This window comes from Cetorhinus maximus, chromosome 21 (genome assembly GCF_964194155.1).
Source record: "Cetorhinus maximus chromosome 21, sCetMax3.hap1.1, whole genome shotgun sequence".
NCBI lineage: Eukaryota > Metazoa > Chordata > Chondrichthyes > Lamniformes > Cetorhinidae > Cetorhinus > Cetorhinus maximus.
In genome coordinates this window covers 85484718-85504904 of record NC_135899.1, presented here as the reverse complement: position 1 = coordinate 85504904, position 20187 = coordinate 85484718, and the positions used below count along the sequence as shown (strand labels likewise).

Here is a 20187-nt window from a genome sequence, read left to right as displayed (position 1 = left end):
TAAATCTGTCGAAAGCAGGCTTGGCGCTCTTTCAGGGTGTGCACTTTTCAGCTTTTGCATTGATTGACGCAGCTTTGTTTTGATGTCTGTAATAATGATCTATTATGCAGTGTTTTTGAAGAAATCCCTATTTTTCATGCACTTGAGAACTTCCATTTCCTGCCATCAACACATGTGCATTGCTTAAGGAATGAGGAGAGGTGTAGTTTTGATGCATGTTTTGTTGTGATGGTGACAACTCATCCAATTTTAAACTGGACAATCAAGGGCAGTAAGTTTAGGAAGTGAGGACCAGACAGAAAGATTTCAGATTTGTTTTAACAAGGTCAGTGATTGGACCTGTTTTATGCAACATTATTGTCAGGGTAAGAAGCAATCAACGTTATACTTTACTGGAGAGCATGCAGCTAACTATCTAAGGAATGCTGGGAGGTTCTACTTTGAATTGGTGTTTGCCTCAGTCACATGTAGAGATCAAAATTCAAAGTTTGCCTTTGCTAGGAGGAGGCAGTGTTGACTTGAGGGTATTTTCACAGATGCACCTATTGGCAATTGTATTTTTTGAGACTAAAGCATCTAACCTCCAGTGAAGATCATGCTTCAGCAAGGCTATCCCCATTTCACCAGGGCCCTGTGTACCAACTCTGGTTGAAAGCATCCTTTTTAAAATTTATTCTTTCATGGGATGTGGGCATCGCTGGCAAGGCCAGCATTTGTTGCCCATTCCTATTTGCCCTTGAATTGAGTGGCTTGCTGGGCCATTTCAGAGGATAGTTAAGAGTCAACCACATTGCTGTGGGTCTGGTGTCACATGTAGGCCATACCAGGTAAAGATGGTAGATTTCCTTCCCTAATGGGCATTAGTGAACTAAATAGGTTTTTACAACAATCGTTGATAATTTCATGGTCACCATTACTGAGACTAACTTTCCATTTCAGATTTTATTAATTGAATTTAAATTCCACCAGCTGCCATGGTAGAATTTGAACCCGTGTCCCCAGAGCATTAGCCTTGGCCTCTGGATTATTAGTTCAGTGACATTACCACTATGCCACCATCTCCCCAATGATAAAACATCCTAGAGGTTTCATCACATGACATCCAATCTCATACACCATCTCCCAATAATAGCATACACTTATATAGTGCCTTTAATATAATAAAACCATAAGACCATAAGATGTAGGAGCAGAAGTAAGCCATTCGGCCCATGGCGTCTGCTCCGCCATCCATGAGATCATGGCTGATCTGATATTCCTCAGCTCCACTTTCCTGCCTTTTCCCCATAACCTTTGATTCCCTTACTGATTAAAAATCTGTCTATCTCAACCTTAACTATACTTAATGACCCAGCCTCTACAGCCCTCTGCGGTAAAGAATTCCACAGATTGACTACCCCCTGAGAGAAGAAATTCCTCCTCATCTCTGTTTTAAATGGGCACCCCCTTACTCTGAGATTGTGCCCTATGGTCCTAGACTCTCTCGCAAGGGGAAACAACCTCTCAGCATCTACCCTGTCAAGTCCCCTAAGAATCTTATATGTTTCAATAAGGTTGCCTCTCATTCTTCTAAACCCTAATGAGTACAGGCCCAACTACTCAACCTCTCCTCATAAGAAAATCCCTCCATTCCTGGGATCAGCCTAGTGAACCTTCTCTGGACTGCCTCCAACGCCAGTATATTTTTCCTTAAATAAGGGGACCAAAACTGTTCACAGTATTCTAGGTTTGGTCTAACTAGTGCCTTGTCTTAGCAAAACTTCCCTATTTTTATACTCATTCCCTTTGAAATAAAGGCCAATGTTCCATTTGCTTTACCTATTACCTGCTGAACTTGTATGCCAGCTTTTTGGGATTCATGCACGAGGACCCCTAAATCCCTCTGTGCTGCAGTTTTCTTCAATCTTTCTCCATTTAAGTAATCAGCTCCTTTATTATTCCTGCCAAAGTGCATAACCTCACATTTTCCCACATTATATTCCATCTGCCAAGTTTTTGCCCACTTACTTAACCTGTCTATATCCCCCTGTAGACTCTTTGTGTCATCCTCACCACTTGCCTTCCCACCTAATTTTGTGTCATCCGCAAACTTGCCGATAGCACATTCATTTCCCTCATTCAAGTCATTAATATATATTGTGAATAATTGTGGCCCCAATACTGATCCCTGTAGCACTCCACTAGTTACAGGTTGCTGTCCTGAAAATGCACCCCCATATCCCAACTCTGTCTTCTATTAGTTAGCCAGCCCTCTATCCATGCTAATATATTATCCCCAACACCATGGGCTCTTATCCTATTAAGTAGCCTTATGTGTGGTACCTTGTCAAACACCTTTTTTAAACCCAAATATAATGCATCTACTGGTTCCCCTTTATCTATCCTGCCTGTTGCCTCCTCAAAGAATTCTAATAAATTTGTCAGGCATGATTTCCCCTTCATGAAGCCATGCTGACTCTGCTTGATTATATTATGCCCATCCCAAGGCACTTAACAGGAGCATTATCAAACAAAACATGGCACTGAGTGACATAAGGAAATAATTTTGTCAAAGTACCTAAAAGGTATGACTTAGAAGAGGAGAGAGAAGTTGAGAGGTATTGAAGCTTAGCGGGGGAATTCCAAAGCTTAGGGCTGAGATAGCTGAAGGCATGGCTGCCAGTGGTGGAGTGATTATAAAATCAGATGTGCAAGAGGTCAGAATTGAAGAACAGATCTCTGAGGGTTATAGGGGTGGAAGAGGCTACAGAGATAGAAAGAGGAGAGGCCATGGAGGGATTTGAAAGCCAGGCTGAGAATTTAAAAATTGAGGCATTGACAAACCAGGAACCAATGTAGGTCAAATAACTATTGTCTGGCTGAGATTCCTGTGTGACGGAACATGTTCTAATCATAAATAAATGAGAGAAATCAAACCATAGGCACCACAAGTTCTTGCTGTTGTCTTGGTAATTGCCCAATGAATTCACAGTGGTTATTTAGCAGAATAAAGTACCTTGAGGTCACACAATTCATAACATTAGTCTTAACTTTAAAGCCCAGTAAATTGGAATACACCCCTTTAATCCAGGAGCAATAAAGTAATCTTTCAAAAGTGAACTAAAACCCACCATCTGGATTATGTAGGATTTGAGGTGGATAATATTGGGGAAGAGTTGAAGTGCAGAACATGAAGAACTATCTGTAATTGGGGAATAAGTGATGATAAAAGATTACTAATACTCACCAGGAAAAATGATGTGAACAGTTTTATTGTGACAGACATTTTATGTAATATATATGGAAGAACTGGAAGAGGAAGCCAATTAGTTTATCTTCCTAACCTATCAGACCATTTGCTACTCATGATTTGTTGAGAGTTAGCTCAGTTAGTTAGAGTGTGGGGCTTGATAATGCCGATGGCATGGGTTCAATCCCTGTACCAGCTGAGGTAGTTCTTGGGGTCTGCCTCTTTTCTACTTGTCCCATTGTGATATTATGACATCATTGAGCCATGATTAGCTCCTCGCACAATGAGGATAATACATGAAGCGAGAGAGAGAGAGATTTGTTGAGCGCCACACAGCGTTGTTATTTGTTTCTTCTACAAAAATAATGATGCATTTTATTTTGTCCCTGTATTTCCATTTTCTATGTATACAGAATACACATTTGTGTATTTGTTTCTTTCTTTAACTCTATTGTTTTTCTATTACTATCTCTCTACTTACTGGCTGGGATTTTCCAGCCCCGTCACGGGCGAGGTGACACCCCAGCCGGAAGTCTATCGCCTTGCAGCAGGACTGGAAGATCGCAGCGGCGAGCAGGTGCAGAAAATCCCGTCCACCATCTTCAATTTTCTTTCCTTCTATCATATTCTCTAAGTCCTTTGTATCATTATTTCCCTGTTTCTTTTTCTCTCTATTGATTCATAAATAATTATCTCCATCTCTTCATTTGTCTTATCTTTTTATTTATTTCTTAGTCAATATTTTTGATCCACATTTACATGCTTTTATGAACTGAGTTGAAGACTGAAACCCAGAACTTATTTTGATGATTCAAGCAGATCAAACATTTAGAAAAATTCAAGATTTGCTTTGTGTACTTTTTTAAAAAATCAAATAACAATTTCAGTTCATCTTTATGGCAATGTGATGAAAGAGGATTTGGACAGTAGAGGAGGTTCCTTTTCATAAAAAGGGTGAGCTAGCCCGGTATTGAACTCCTGAATAGAGTAGTGGAGGCAAAACTACTAGAATCATTTGAGAAACAATTAAATTATACAATGGGGTAAGGGAGGAAGTCTTTATCCCCAATTTTAATCACTCCACCATTGGTGATCATGCCTTCAGCTGCTGAGGCCCTAAACTCCCTGAAATTCTGTCCCTAAATCTCTCTGTCTTGCATGTATAGAGTCAGGGAAGGGAGGGGTTGAACAGGGAGTGTTGCATCTCCTGTGCTTCCATGGGAAGGTTCTGTGGGAAGAGGAGCAGGTGTTGGAAGTGTGGACCTGGATGTCATAGAGAAAACAGCCCCTTTAGGATGCCTTTGGCACAACCTCTTTTAAGATACTTATCGGACAGAATGTGTGTGTCCCTTTACTGGTCATGATCGGTTTTTTTTGTAATGAAAAAGATGTCTGTTTTCTTACCCTCAGAGTGTGTATCCCAATTAAGTAATTCCAGCAGTAAGCTTTTGTTAAGTTTTAAAATCAATTTATTTGAGTATTGCTGAAAAAAGACATTTTGTCAAAGCTTACATTGATCAGGGCAATCACAAGAATACCAATGTCAGGGGAAGCAACAACCTTATACAGTATGAGAAGAGAGTGCTGATTGGTTAGCAGGTGGATTCTGATTGAGATAGGCGTTGCCATGGAGAGTGTACCAGTTAATGGTGACTGACAGTTAACTGCCAAGCGTTGTTTGAAATTTTAAACCAGGCAGCTCGACTCTCGAAAAATGAACCAGCGAATGGCTATCACTTATTTTGTTTAGCTGAAACTGTCACAATGTATGTACATGTTCTTTCTCTCTGCAAAGAACAGGACCCTGTGTATTAATATATATAGCTTCCAGTTCACGCAAATACACCACACTGCAAGCCCAACTGACAATCTTAAATTGGTTGTCGGCATAATTTTTAGCGCACTGAGGATTATTTAGCAAATTTTGTCCGACCACGGAATCACATCTAATATTGAACTCTGTTTTTTGAGTTTTGCGAGCATGGCCTGGGGTGGGTTCAACAGTCTTTGGAACATACGGCCTGCACACCTAGCATCACACTGGCACTGAAATTCGTATACCATATTACTTTTGTGCATTCTCCATGACAACACCTCTACCAATCAGAGTCCACTTGCCAACCAATCAGCACTCTCTTCTCAGACAATATAAAGTTGTTGCTTCCCCTGATACTGGTATTCTTGGAATTGCCCTGATGAGTGCAAGACGAAGAGCTTTGACAAAAAAACCCAAGTTCTTTACTACCAAATGACTATAAATTTATTTATTCTCTCAGATTTACCCTGATTCAAATGCGATGTCTCATGCGCACATGCGCACACACGCATGCACGCGCGCACACACACTCTCACACACACACACACACACACACACAGGTTAGATACAGGTGAAGATAATGTACTGTTACAGCTTACAATTACCTCAGTCTCTGGTTTATGACCTCTGGCTCCCAGGAAGCAGGCCTGTAGTTTCTTGGATAGTTTTGAGGCTTTTAAAGTTGAAGCGAAAGTCTTGTAAAGCAAAGAATTCTCAGCAGATTGTGAGGTTTCCTGTAGCTGAATTTCCAGGAGGTTGGTTCTTAGCTGAAGGTTTGGGGAACCCTTCTGTCTGTTGGGATCTCCCGCTTATAAGATATTGCTGTTAATTACCATGGCTGCTTGAATTACCTGCGGTTTTTACTGGGTTTGGTGAAACTACCTGCAAACAGCTTGTGCTGATTTTTTAAAAAGTAGACAACAAACATGGCTGTCTCATGATGTGACTTTCTGCAAGTCCAAGCCCTTTTCCAAATAAGGATGATGTTCATGTTGATTCCAGCATCCTGTATTGGGCTGATTTTTTTGCCTGTCGGGCGGGCGGGCCCGACCCAATCTCCGGCGGGCAGTGAGCTGATCCCCCCCGGAGAAGTGGGCTCCACCGCCATTTTAAGCTGTGCGCTTCCTGGGGGTGGGGGGGGGAATTCCCCAAATGCGAGAGTGCGCTCTTTTGCGCATGCGCACGAAAGAGCACACATCTCCCTGAGGCTAAGTGCTGCCTCAGGGAGATCGCTGAAAGGTTTTCCAACTTTAAAAATAGAAAAATAAAAAAGACACTAACATGTCCCCCTCATGTGACAATGTCACATGAGATGGGACATGTTAATAAATTGCACAAAAACTTTAATAAACTTTTTAAAAACCGACATGAAACCTCATCCCGCCGCTGGATGAGGTTTCATGTTTTTTCTATTCCCCACCGGGGCTCCTGGGCTGCCCGCCAACCTTAAGGTTGGACCGGCAGGTCCTTTAATTGTTTTAATTATCCTGTCAATGGCCTCAATTGGCCATTGACAGGTCGGTGGGCACACAGCTGTGCCCCCGCCTTCCTGAAGATTTAAATGGGGCGGGATGACGTCGGGGTTTCCTCCCGACGTCATCCCATGTCATTTTCGCGTCGGCGAGCAGGCCCCGCCCCCTGCTCGCCGATGGAAAAATTCAGCCCGTTGAGTGTTTGAGACCATCTCATTCTCTGTGTTTTTGAATGACCCATTGAATTTGATGATGCCCTTCTGGATTGGTTTCAGGAAAGGGCATAGGTACACATTGGTCTGGAATGTTCCTTTTGTTCCTTCTTGAAACAGGGGAGTGGTTTCAATCTACCAAAGAAGTCAGGTGATCCTCGGGTAGCCATCTTTTCAGCCTTTTGTGTCCAGCTTTAAAAATAAAAATTAGATTGAAGTTCAGAATATGACATGCCAATACTGGAAATGACATGTTCCTTAAAACCTGTCTCATCAGCCAAACTTTTGGTCATTTGCCCTAATATTCCCTTATTTTGTTTGATAGCATTCTTGTGAAATGTCCACCTTGGGATGTTTCACTAAGTTAAATACGCTATATAAATGCAAGATGTTGATTCCATATGGATGAGCTGAATAGCCTACCTCATCTTTAATCGCCTTATGAGCCCAAAATTAAGCTTCACAAATAGCATGGTATCAATTTTTTTTCTTTATTCATTCATAGCGTATGGGCTTTGCTGGCTGGGCCAGCATTTATTGCCCATCACTAGTTGTCCTTGAGAAGGTGGTGGTAAGCTGCCTTCTTGAACTGCTGCAGTCCATGTGGTGTAGGTACACCCACAGTGCTGTTAGGAAGGGAGTCCCAGGGTTTTGAGCCAGCGATGGTGAAGGAACGGTGATATATTTCCAAGTCAGGATGGTGAGTGACTTGGAGGAGAACTTCTAGGTGATGATGTTCCCATGTATCTGCTGCCCTTGTCCTTCTAGTTGGTAGTGGTTGTGGGTTTGGAAGGTGCTGCTTAAGGAGCCTTGGTGAATTCCTGCAGTGCATCTTGTAGATGGTACACACTGCTGCTATTGTATGTCAGTGGTGGAGGGAGTGAATGTTTGTTGACATGGTGCCAATCAAGCAGGCTGCTTTGTCCTGGACGCTATCCAGGTATTGTTGGAGCTGCACTCATCCAGGTAAGTGGGGAGTATTCCATCACGCTCCTGACTTAAGCTGTGTAGGTGGTGGACAGGCTTTGAGGATTCAGGAGGTGAGTTGATCATTGCACGATTCTAGTGTCTGACCTGCTTTTGTAGGCATGGTATTTATTTGGCTAGTCCAGTTCAGTTTCTGGTCAATGGTAACCCCCCAGAATGTTGGTGTTGGGGGATACAGTAATGGTAATGCCATTGAACATCAAGGGGAAATGGTTGGATTCTCTCTTGTTGGAGATGGTCATTGCCTGACACTTGTGTGGCGTGAATATTACTTGCCACTTGTCAGCCCAAGCCTGGATATTGTCCAGGTGTTGCTGTATATGGGCATGGGCTGCTTCAGTATCTGAGGAGTTGCGAATGGTGCTGAACATTGTGCAATCATCAGCGAACATCCCCACTTCTGACCTTATGATAGAAGGAAGGTCATTGATAAAGCAGCTAAAGATGGTTGCGCCTAGGACATTACCCTGAGAAACTCCTGCACTGATGACTGACCTCCATCAACCACAACCACCTTCCTTTGTGCCAGGTGTGACTCCAACCAGCGGACAGTTTTCCCCCTGATTCCCATTGACTCCAGTTTTGCTCGGGCTCCTTGATGCCACACTTGGTCAAATGCTGCCTTGATGTCAAGGGCAGTCATTCTCACCTCGGGTGTTCAGCTCTTTTGTCCATAGTTGAACCAAGGCTGTAATGAGGTCAGGAGCTGAGTGGCCCTGGCGGAACCCAAACTGGGCATCAGTGAGCAGGCTATTGCTAAGCAAGTGCTGCTTGATAGAACTGTTGATGACCCCTTCCATTACTTTACTGATGATGGAGAGTAGACTGATGGGGGGCAATAATTGGCTGGGTTGGACTTGTCCTGCTTTTTGTGTACAGGACACACCTGGGCATTTTTCCACATAGCTGGATAGATGCCAGTGTTGCAGCTGTACTGGGACAGCTTGGCTAGGGGCACAGCAAGTTCTAGAGCACAAATCTTCAGTACTATTGCTGGAATATTGTCAGGGCCCATAGCTTCTGCAGCATCCAGTGCCTTCAGCCGTTTCTTGATATCATGTGGAGTGAATCGAATTGGCTGAAGACTGGCATCTGTGATGTTGTGATGCCACTATCAACACCCTTGGGGTTACCATTGACCAGAAACTGAACTTAACTAGCCACATAAATACTGTGCCTACAAGAGCAGGTCAGAGGTTAGGAATCGTGCAACGAGTAACTCACCTCCTTACTCCCCAAAGCATGTCCACCATCTGCAAGGCACAAGTCATGTGTGTGATGGAATACTCCCCACTTATCTGGATGAGTACAGCTCCAACAACACTCAAGAAGCTCTGGAGGAGGCCGAGATGGATCATCCACTCGGCACTTCTGGCTGAAGATTGTAGCAAATGCATCAGCCTTATCTTTTGCACTGATGTGATGGGCTCCTTCATCATTGAGGATGGGAATATTTATGGAGCCTCCTCCTCCAGTGAATTGTTTAATTGTGCAACACCATTCATGACTGGATGTGGCAGGACTGCAGACCTTAGATCTGAACTTTGGTTGTGGGATTGCTTAGCCCTGTCTATCACTTGCTGCTTATGCTGATAGGCACGCAAGTAATCCTGTGTTATAGCTTCACGAGTTGACACCTCATTTTTGGGTATGCCTGATGCTGCTCCTGGCATGCCCTCCTTCATTGAACCAGGGTTGATCCCCTAGCATGATGGTAATAGTAGAGTGGGGGATATGCTGGGCCATGAGGTTCCGGATTGTGTTCGAGTACAGTGCTGCTGCTGATGGCCCACAATGCCTTATGAATGCCCAGTCTTGATTGCCGGATCCGTTCGAAATCTATCCCTTTTGGCCTGGTGGTAGTGCCACCTAACACAATGGCGGGTATCCTCAATGTGAAGGCGGGACTTCGTCTCCACAACAACTGTGTGGTGGTCACTCCTACTGATACTGTCATGGATAGATGTATCTGCGGTAGGCAGGTTGGTGAGGATGAGGTGAAGTATGTTTTTCCTTCTTGGTTCCCTCACCACCTGCCACAGACCCAGTCTAGCAGCTATGTCGTTTAGGACTTGGCTAGCTTGGTCAGTAATAGTGTTCCTGAGCCATTCTTGATGATGGACATTGAAGTTCCCCCCCCAAGAGCACATTCTGCACCCTTGCCACCCTCTGCGCTTCCTCTAAGTGGTGCTCAACATGGAGGAGCACTGATTCATCAGCTGAGGGAGGGTGGTACGTGGTAGTCAGCGGGAGGTTTCCTTGCCCATGTTTGACCTGAATCGAGGAGATTTCATGGGGTCCGGAGTGAATGTTGAGGACCCCCAGGGCAACTCCCTCCCAACTGTGTGCCACTGTGCTACCATTTCTGCTGGGTCTGTCCTGTCAGTGGGACAGGACATACCCAGTGAAGCTGATGGTGGTGTTTGGGATATTATCTGTAAGATGTGATTCTGTGAGGATGACTATACCAGGCTGTTGCTTGACTAGTCTGTGAGACAGCTCTCCCAATTTTGGCATTACCCCCCAGATGTTAGTAGGGAGGACTTTGCAGGGTCGACAGGGCTGAGTTTGCCGTTGTTGTTTCCAGTGCCTAGGTCGATGCCAGGTGATCTGTCATTCCTTTTTTTTTAGGCTTTGTAGCAGCTTGATACAACTGAATGGCTTGCTAGGCCATTTCAGAGGGCATTTAAGAGTCAACCACATTGCTGTGGGTCTGGAGTCACATGTAGGCCGGAATTGGTAAGGATGAGAGATTTCCTTCCCTAAAGGACATTAGTGAACCAAATGGGTTTTTACAACAATCGACATTATTTCCATGGTGATCATTAGACTTTTAATTCCAGATTTTTATTGAATTCAAATTCCACCATCTGCCGTGGCAGGATTTGAATCCCGGTCCCTAGAGCATTACCCTGGGTCCCTGGATTACTAGTCCAGTGACAATACCACTACGCCATCACTTCCCTTAAAATGATCATGCTCACCTCTTTTCGATAACACTCTTATTATGAGATATAAACAGAAAATTCTGGAAATACACTGCAGGTCAGGCAGCATCTGTGGAAAGCAAAATACAGTTAATGTTTCAGTTCTGCAACCTTTCAAGTATAGGGTCTGGGGAAGGGCAACAGCAAAGGGAAGATGTGAATAGGCAGGTTTTGCTTCTCTTGTGCTTCCATGGGTAGGTTTCTGTGGGAAGAAGAGCAGGTGTTGTAAGTGTGGACCTGGATGTCATTAGAGAAAATAGCCCCTTTAGAATGCCAGTAGGGGAGTGGAGGATGAATTTGGTGGTGGACATGGAGACAGTTGTGGAGGAGGATCCATTGAATGTGGAGGCTGATGGAGTGGAATGTGAGGACAAAGGGAATCAATTGTGATTCTGGGAGGGAGGGAAAAGGGTATGAGCAGAAGCGCGGGAAATAGGACTGAAAAGGTTGAGGTTCCTGTCAAGTACAGTGGAGGGGAATCCTCACTGAGGTAAGAGGAGGACATAACGGAAGCATTGGTCAGGACACATGTGACAGAGACCGAGCTACTACGAGAATGGAATATGGAATCCTCAGAGGTAGCAAGGTGGAAAGAAGTGTAATCCAGATAGCTGTGGGAGTAGCTGGGCGTGTAGTAGATATTGGTTGGCAGCTTATCCCTAGAAATGGTGACAGAGATGTCGAAGGAGGGAAGAGAATAGTTGGATGTGGACCATGTGAAGGTAGAAGTGGAAATTGAAGAAAAGCCAATGAAGTTTTCCAGTTCTTGGAAAGAGGGACTGGCACTGACGCAGTAATTGACGTATTGGAAAAAGAGGCAAGGGAGAGAACCCGAGTAGGACTGGAACAAGAAATATTCCATATATCCCATGAAAAGGCAGGCATAACCAGGACTTATCCAGATTTGTATAGCAAAACCTTTTATTTGGAGGGGTTGAAACTCTTTCGAGTTATCAACAGTCACAGATTTCAACTCTTTTTGAGTACAATCACAGTTCTTGGTTCCCGGGAGTGGGACATGAACCCACAACCCTCTGATTCAAAGGCAAGGGTGCTATGAACTGAGCCACAGGGGTTGAAGGTGAACCTGTTCGATGTAAGAACATGTTCAGCCAGGTGGTGGGTAGGGACTGGTTGGGCCTTTGTTCAAGGCTGCAGGCTGTCCTGGTGAAGGTTGGAGGTGTAGAGAGGTTGGACGTTTATGGTGAAAAGGAGGCAGATAGGACTAGGAATCTTTTTACTGTCCTCAGATTAAGAATATGCTTTAGGATCTATATTTAATGCTGATAGCAGATTTTCATCTGATTTTCTCATTTCACTCTGTTGTAGGCTAGAAATTTCTCTGTGTGTTATTTTTAATAAATTGGTTAAAAGGTTCTGGTGGAATTGAACAAGGTTCATTTCTGTCAAATGCTGTAAAAGCTCTCAACTCTCAGGAAAGCAGACTTTCTGGTATCTTCTGATCATTTCCGCTGTGGTGAGGACCTGTAGAAAGGACCTTTCTCTTTGCAGTTTCTTTTAATATATTGCTATGGGGTTTTAGCAGAGATATCAATGGATGTGAGGCGGAGGTGGCAGTGGAGATGATAAGGGAAGGAGGGCATAGCAACAGTGAACAGAGAGAGCAATGATATGTCAGCTGTACTCAGGATTTCCATTAATTGGAAGGAAACCCCTCAAATATAAATCATCCCCAGTAATTGGCTTACAGTCTTTCAAAGGTCTCTGAGCACTCCTGATACTCGATTTATTTACTGAACCATGGAAATAGTCTGTTTGATTGATTTAATAAAAATTAATGAAGTCCTCAAGAAAGGATGACAGTTGCTCCTTGAGACCCGGGCCCTCATTCATTTGGCTCATTGAGAAAGTTTGACAGCCCACAGAAGTAAATGTACTTTAGAATCTCTGATCTTCTGGGATGAGTGGGAAGTTATGAAATTATATTGCTGTGATATCCTCTACTGAATGGAAAATTGGAAAATGAGTCAGTCTTGGATTTTAAAGGCATCAAGGAGGAGTGAAATGGATGGTTAGCATGGCCTGGAGATTTAATGGTATTACTATCACAGAATAAAACTGTGATGCTCCTTTGAATAGGAAGTGGGTTATAAGGCTTTACAAATATATTTATCTCCATTTTGTTATTACTTGGCAGTTGAAAGATATGCCTATGAGCTCACTCTTTCCAGCAATATGGCTTTAGAACATTTAAAGCTCTGGCTGCACTCAACACAAAATGGTCCAATTTAACTGAGAATGGTAATTCCCCCCCTCCTCAAAAATACAAGCAGCAGCTTATAAACATTCCCAAGGGGTTTGAAAATCTGCTCTGAAGGCAAAGGTTTAAAAGCAATGCACAGATTCTTTGACTAGAGATACCTATTTCTGATAGAATGGACCTTAGATAGATTTCTGTCAAGTGAAGTCTGCCTATGGTGGTCACATGCTTCACTGGTACACCATCATCACTGCAAGAGAAAATAGATTCCCTGTCGTTGAAGAAGTTAGCCACTATGCCAGTGTTTAAGTGGTATTTTCCTAGTTCTTTTCATTCTTCTTCCAACACCATTATTTCAACCTACCAAAGTATTCCCCGCAGTCTTTTTTTGATAAATTTAATTATTTGCAGTTAACTGAACATTGAGCAGTTTATAGAGCCTGAACCATTGTGATGGGATACCATTTTGAATAAATTAAGGGGATAGATCGATTAGAATAGGTGAAGATTGGAGCTGAATTAGAGAAAGCCAACAGAGACAAGATGGCTGAACTAACTTTTAAAGAATATTGGATGGAGGATTGGAATGAAGCAATTAACAATTTTTGGAATAATAAATTTAATGTTAAAATTTAATGTTAATGGCAAAAACCTTGGGCTAATTCGGATTCTTCATGATTGAAGGAACTGAAGTACGGTTTAAAATTTAATGTAAACTATTGTTCTTTACAGATGTACATTTCTATAAATTTAGCAGTGAAGGCTGGTCTCAATGCTGCTGTTATAATCAGGCTGAAATATCTAACCCCTGTCTTTGATTATAATCACCAGGTTCGTCCTTTATTATATGTTTCTTCTTTTGCAAATTAAGCACTTACAGTATTATAGGGTTTGCTGCAATGAACATGATAGCTGTTGACTTGGTTTTTGTGACTAATTTGCATGGTCAAATTTCAGCATGTTCACAAATGCAAATTTCTCATGACAAATTGCATCCACACCTTCAAATTTACTAATAGCCCCAAAAGCTTAAACTAATCATGTGATAATTTTAATCTTTCTTGGTTCCCCAGTATTGTCTTTATTTCTTGATTTATGCCAGTGCTTTTCATCTGCTGTTTATTATTCTGTTATGCAATGATAATTCTAAAGGAAAAGTTGCTGTTCCATCGACAACTGGCCTCTAATTAGCACAGTAGTATTTGTCTGCAGATGCCTGAAATAGTCAGAAGATAAGTCATAGCGTGTAATTGGTTGGTAGCAAGAGAGGGTAACAGGTGCAGTGTCTGAGATAGACTTCACAATATACTGAACATTCTGATTGACCCTTTGGACCGAGAGAGGTCATTGGCATATTTTGATGATGAAGTACCGATTTCTTCTATAAGTTCTCTGGGGTAGGGGATTAATAGTTGGGCTCTTGTGTGCTGCCTGCTTTTACATAGAAAGTAGAGAAATAATCTATCTAGCTGCTACATCATTACATTGTGTTTCAAACCTTTGCATTCTACATTATATGATCATTTTACAAAGCTCCGCTGCAGAGATTCACTGCAGCTGGATACATGTTGGTGAGAAGGTTATACATGAAATAGCTTTGATGTTACTAAGGGTCCATGCCAGCAGAGGGGCATTGTGAAACTAGTCATTACTTGCCCCTGCCATTGTCCCGTCATCTGCTAAATGTGCCTACTCATGTAGGCAGCCTTCTTGTATTTTGCCTGAGGAAGGTGGCCCATCATTTGTGAGGTTTTCTTTGTGAAGCTAGTTGGAGTGTCAGTGTTTTTTTTTTTGACTATGCTTAACATTGCTTAATTTTGCTCCCCAGCCGAACATAGCTAACTTGCTCAACACAGATCAAGGATTGGTCATGTAATCTTTCTGACCCCTGTAAAACCCAATGAAATGCCACAGAAGGCAATTATTCTCTGATCCATAGAATCATGATCATAGAATTTTCCAGCACAGGGAGAGGTCATTTGCCAATGTTTCTATTGCCAACACTTTGGAAGTGCGTCCACTTATTCCCAAATCCTTCCTTTTTTTCTATATCATTTTAAAATTTTTATTCCTCAAGTACCCATCAATTTGTCTTTCAAATGCTGTTGTAAGTTCTGCTTCCATCCCAGGTTTTCTTAAGTTAGACTATCTCTCAACAACTCTCTGGTCATTGTGTTATTGTAGCTCATGCTCCTGGAAATACATTGCTTTCAATTGGAATTAACCTCACTAAAAACTTTGCTGTTTGTGTACATGGACCCTAGTGAAAATAGGCCAAATCTGTGCCAAATATCATCATGTTCACAAATCAAAATGCGTCAAAACTTTGCCTGTGGAATGCTGTGATGTGCTCTTAACAGCTGGCTGAGTGATAAGTTGATTGATCAATTATTTAAATTCTTGTCAAAATACATAATCTGTTATAAATGAATAATCAGCACAACCCTACTGTCAAAGACTTCACAATATTAGTCACTCCTAGTGCTTATGCAATTTATTTAACAGTATCATGTCTGTGGTCAAGCCAATTATGTTCAATGTTGTTTGTTGCTGTGCTTCTTTGATAGCCAAGCTCTGAATTTAGGTGGTGAATGTTACATGACTATAACAAGCATTTTTTAATGGATATTATTTTCCCCCTGCTCTTCCCAAACTTTTCTGTCTGTAATCTTGGGATGCCATCTTTTGCCAAGTACAAAACCTGACATTCAGCAAAATAATATGGGGCAAGGAGAGGTTGGAGATCAAGGCTTGAGTTGTGATGTTGGCTTCATTGGTGATATAAGTACCCTGATAAGTGACATTTACACATCACAATTAATGCACAGCAATGGGAAAATTCAGACTTTATTCTGTTAATATATTTGGATATCTGATTTCCATTCCAGAAAATTCTGGATAGCCCACTGTCTATCTTGTGATAGGTAGGTGTTAGGTTTACTGCACTGAATAATTAGAAGGATCTCCAGAGTGGTCCAGGGTGAACCTGTTTTATTTTTCTTGCTCCTTCTCACTGGTAAAGTGGCTGGTATTACTTGTGTTCTGAAATAGTTGAGGGATCAGGAAGTTGCCTTCTGGATCATGGGCATTGTAAAGGAATTCATGACAGCAAGTTTAAGAACGAACTGGAGAGACACAGGCAAAAAAAAAGACTGAATGATATGGATTATATTTCAAGGAATGAGTTTTGGAGGGTGTTTTTGTTTTAGCGAGCCCGGATACCTACCAATGAGATGAGCTAAATATCCTCCTCCTCTGCTGTAAAATTCTGAGAGAAACCAAATAACCCATTGTGTTTTTCAAGCTTTGAGACCATCCTTGGTGCCTTTTTCCATGTTTGTATGTTCCAATGTAACCCACAACCTACTGTCCCTGTCATAGGCACTAATCCACTGTGCCATCAGCTCATCCTCATTTCTAAATGTTTCAATTATTTCAAATATTGTTAATCTTTTTTCGTTTAGTTTAGCTGGTACCTCGATTTCCATTTTAATTTAGCAAACAAATAGAGAAGAGAAGATAGAGTGAGGCCTGCAAGGATGGTCTCAGTAAGTGTCGTGGTTAGGTCACAGGTTCTAAGGATATGGTTTTGAGTTCCAAATGTTATCTTGGTCACCAGGGAGATGCTAAGCAAAACCAAGGTTTCTTTCCCAAAAGGAGGTAAATTAAAGACTAAATTGTCTGAGGCTTTTTTCTATAAATCTCTCACTGACTTTTTTACGTACTGCACCTGTAAAGAATCGTGCGAGAACCACGTGTTGGCACATAGCATTGGGGATTGGCTTACTACATTTACCAACTTTAAAACTGGACATGAGGGAGGGATTATTGCTTGAATTTTAATATTTGCTTTGCTTTTGATTAGAATTTAATTGAAAACCTTCACAGCCTTCATAATGAACCTCTCATGTGTACAGTGTACAGAAGAAAGAATGAAAATCTACATTATGTCGTCTACTTTACATTTAACAAATTTCTCAGCATCTCAGTCCAGAAGTGGCTTAACCAATTCTAAACTGGACATGCTTTTTGGTCACTGTCCTAATTGTCAATGAAGAGTTTTCAATGAAAGCATGAACATCCACTATTCATGTTTGCAGATAAAACTCCGCACTTTCTGCGGCTTGGAGATGTGGAGACGAATTCTGGGCAGAATGCAACATTCCAGTGTGTGGCAGCTGGGCGAATGGCCGACACGCAAAGACTCTTGCTGCAGGTAAGAAAGTCAATTTTTCGGTCATCAAACCTTTCACGATCAAATGTAAAATATAAATTTTGCATTGGCCTTGCCTTGTCCCTTCAATCTCCACATATTTTGTGGATCACAGTAAAAGGTGGAAGTATAAAATATGTCAAAGAGACATCAATGGTTAACATCTCCAGTGGTTAACTACACTTATTGTAAATTTCTGTTTTACTAACCTTTAGTTGCTGTGAAATGAGAAAGATATTTCATTACCTGTTAATGTTGCAGGAGGCAAGAAAGGGATCTCTTTCCTTCTGAGCGAAACAGTTATGGTTTTAACATTTAAGGATTCACTTTTAGAGGAACATCCATTGCAACCTCTCCTAAAATGAAATAGAAACTGCAGCATGTTCTCCATTCACCAACCCCTGTGAAAGACCTTGAATTAATGCAATCATTTGTTTCAATTGTGTTAGACTTAGTTAAAAACAAGTCAGCAGAATCGAGCTTTGTGTGCAATGTTGCTGCTGGAGTTTAGCCAAGTAAAACCACACAACTTGCAATGGTTGATCACTAATAAGCTTTATAAAGTCAGGGTAGTTATGACATGAAATAAGGCCATTTGGCACACGGAGTCCATGCCGGTTAATGTAGAGCAATACAGTCAGCTTTGTGCTGCTTGTACAACTAGGACCACATAACCCATTAAGTCATTGTCCTGCAAGGCTATCTAGAGTTGGAGGGAAGAGCCCCAGCCTCCAGTGACAGGTATATGCCTCCTGATTCCAATAGTGAATAAAACTGGTTGGTTTTTATCCACTGTGCTCTAATATACTACAGATCCCTTTAACTTGGGCATCAGATTACTAAACCTGCCTTGGATAATTGACTTGGTTCCAAGCTTCCATTCTTCAGACAGCTGTTCTTTAATTCTGCCTATCTCTCACAATTAAATAGTGATCAGATGATTGTCAAACAAGTAAATAGCACAGCTTTGAGCCCAGGCTAGGTGGGCAATAGTTATGCAGAACTCCTCACAAATGTATGCTGAACAGCACAACTCATCATGAAAAGGTGAGTGCATTGCACCATCCTGTTGACCATCGCATGGACACACACCCTACTCCTTTGAGCACGGTGTAGCATTTCAGCAGTAGTTGTTCACGTCTTTGCAATGAGACCATGGTAGGCAAACCCTGGATATATCAGCCAATGTTCTCATACTCAGGTAATAGCTTTCAGTAGCTGTCATCACAAATCTCAGTTTCTTTATTAGCTAGACAACAGACACTTTCGGTATGGTGTTGTGCCAGCCATCTTGATCATTTTTAGTTTTGTATTCAAAGATGTGGCATACAAAAGTAAGAAAGTAATATTGAACATGTACAAGACGTCAGGCCATAGTTGTGTCTTGGCTTCCTACATTACAACAATAATTACACTGCAAATGTGCTTATTTGACTGTATAACACTTTGGGATGTCATGAGGGGGATGAAGGACTTGATATAAATACAAGTTTTTTTTTCCTTTGGCTTTGGTTATTGCAGGAAATGCATAAAAGCAATGGAAAAGGTACAACATAGGTTCATTAGGCTATTACCAAGGATAAGCGATTATAGTTACAAAGGGAGACAAGAGTTGTGAAGGTTAAAGGATGATCTGATAGAGGTCTTCAGGATTATAAAAGATCATGATAAGGACAGTTGTGGTGGATTGTTCATTGTTGAGATGTTAATTTAGGACAATCTCAAAAAAAATAAAAGGAGAGGTTATAGGATGTTAAATTTTTCACCACATATTTGTTAAAGCTGAGACTTTGTAAAGAGAATTAGGTAGCTGCTTGAAAAAGAAAAAATATTAAATAATATGATGAATAAGCAGGAGTTAGAAAAAACACCAACATATACTTCATTGAGAAACACTTGTACAAAGCAGCTTCACCCGATCTTTGCTCAGACCTGGAATTTATGAATTTGCTGTCTGACCTGCTTTCTCAGAGCTCACAGTGATGCAAGCCCAGCTAACTCTGGCCGCTGCTGGTAGGCTGGCTTTCTCCAAAAACACAGTGCTGCTGGCTGTGCTGTTTCCTTGATCCCTGTTAATATTGCTCACTGCAGCCTCATTCTGCCTTTAACTCTGCTCTCACAACCAGGCTTCAGTCAGCCCTTTCCCAAACATGTTATTCTTGCCCTCTGGCCCCACATTTATGTTAAAACCTGCTCAGTCTCTAACCCCAGGTTGATGTTAGCCCTGCTTTCTCTGACCTCAGCTTGACAATAGCTCTAATTTTTCTAACCCTGTTCTGTTGCGTGGTTAAAATCCATTTTCTGGGCCTTTAATGAACTTGGGAGAAATATGTGATTAAGAAAGATTACGCTGTTGCTCAGCTTGCTAAGTTGATTTAGTCTAAATGATTACCATTTGTGAGTCTGTTGATTTAAACTCACACTGACTAAATGAAGCATGTAACAGCTGTTCGAGTATAAATAATAAAGCAATTAATAATGTTTTCTTGTCAGTAAACAGCTGTAACAATATAAGAAAATGGTAAGTTAGATTGTTCTTGGTAAAAGCTTTAGGGAGTTCTTGTACCTGTTTGAACCTGACACCTGCTCAACTGGTTAATCAATGATGTGAACCCAACAGAGAGCTGTGCCTGTTAGTACAGTCATTGAACCCCTGGGATAGACAGCTCCCTGCTCACATTAAAAAATTGTTCAAAGAAGAAAGAGACAAATGAAGAAAAAGACTTCCATTGCTATAGCACCTTAAAGATCTTGACATCCCAAAGTACTTTACAGCCAATGAAGTACTTTTGAAGTGTAGTCACTCTTGTGGTGTAGGAAATGCAACAGCCAGTTTGTGCATAGCAAGGTTCTGCAATCAGCAGTGTGACAATGATAGTGTTGTTGTAGGAGGATAACATTTGCCAGAACACAGTGGAGAACTCCCTCGTGCTTCTTCAAAGTAGTGCAATGGGATCTTTAACTTATACCTTGGTTTAACATCTAGTGAGGAAGATGAAGTGTAAATCTGGATTTTGTCTCAAGTCTCTGGATTGGAGCTTGAACCCACG

At 41.7% G+C, this 20187-nt stretch overlaps 1 protein-coding gene across 4 annotated transcripts in view; it reads left to right on the top strand.

Moving 5' to 3' along the window:
* ptprub (protein tyrosine phosphatase receptor type Ub) overlaps positions 1 to 20187 on the top strand; it is a 769916-nt gene that overhangs the window by 381073 nt on the left and 368656 nt on the right. For 3 of the 4 annotated variants that reach the window (XM_078567337.1, XM_078567336.1, XM_078567334.1), the window contains exon 5: positions 17025 to 17148. In XM_078567337.1, the coding sequence (XP_078423463.1) occupies positions 17025 to 17148 (124 nt within the window). The remainder of the gene's footprint in view (positions 1 to 17024; positions 17149 to 20187) is intronic. The other variant, XM_078567333.1, reaches the window with a different exon arrangement.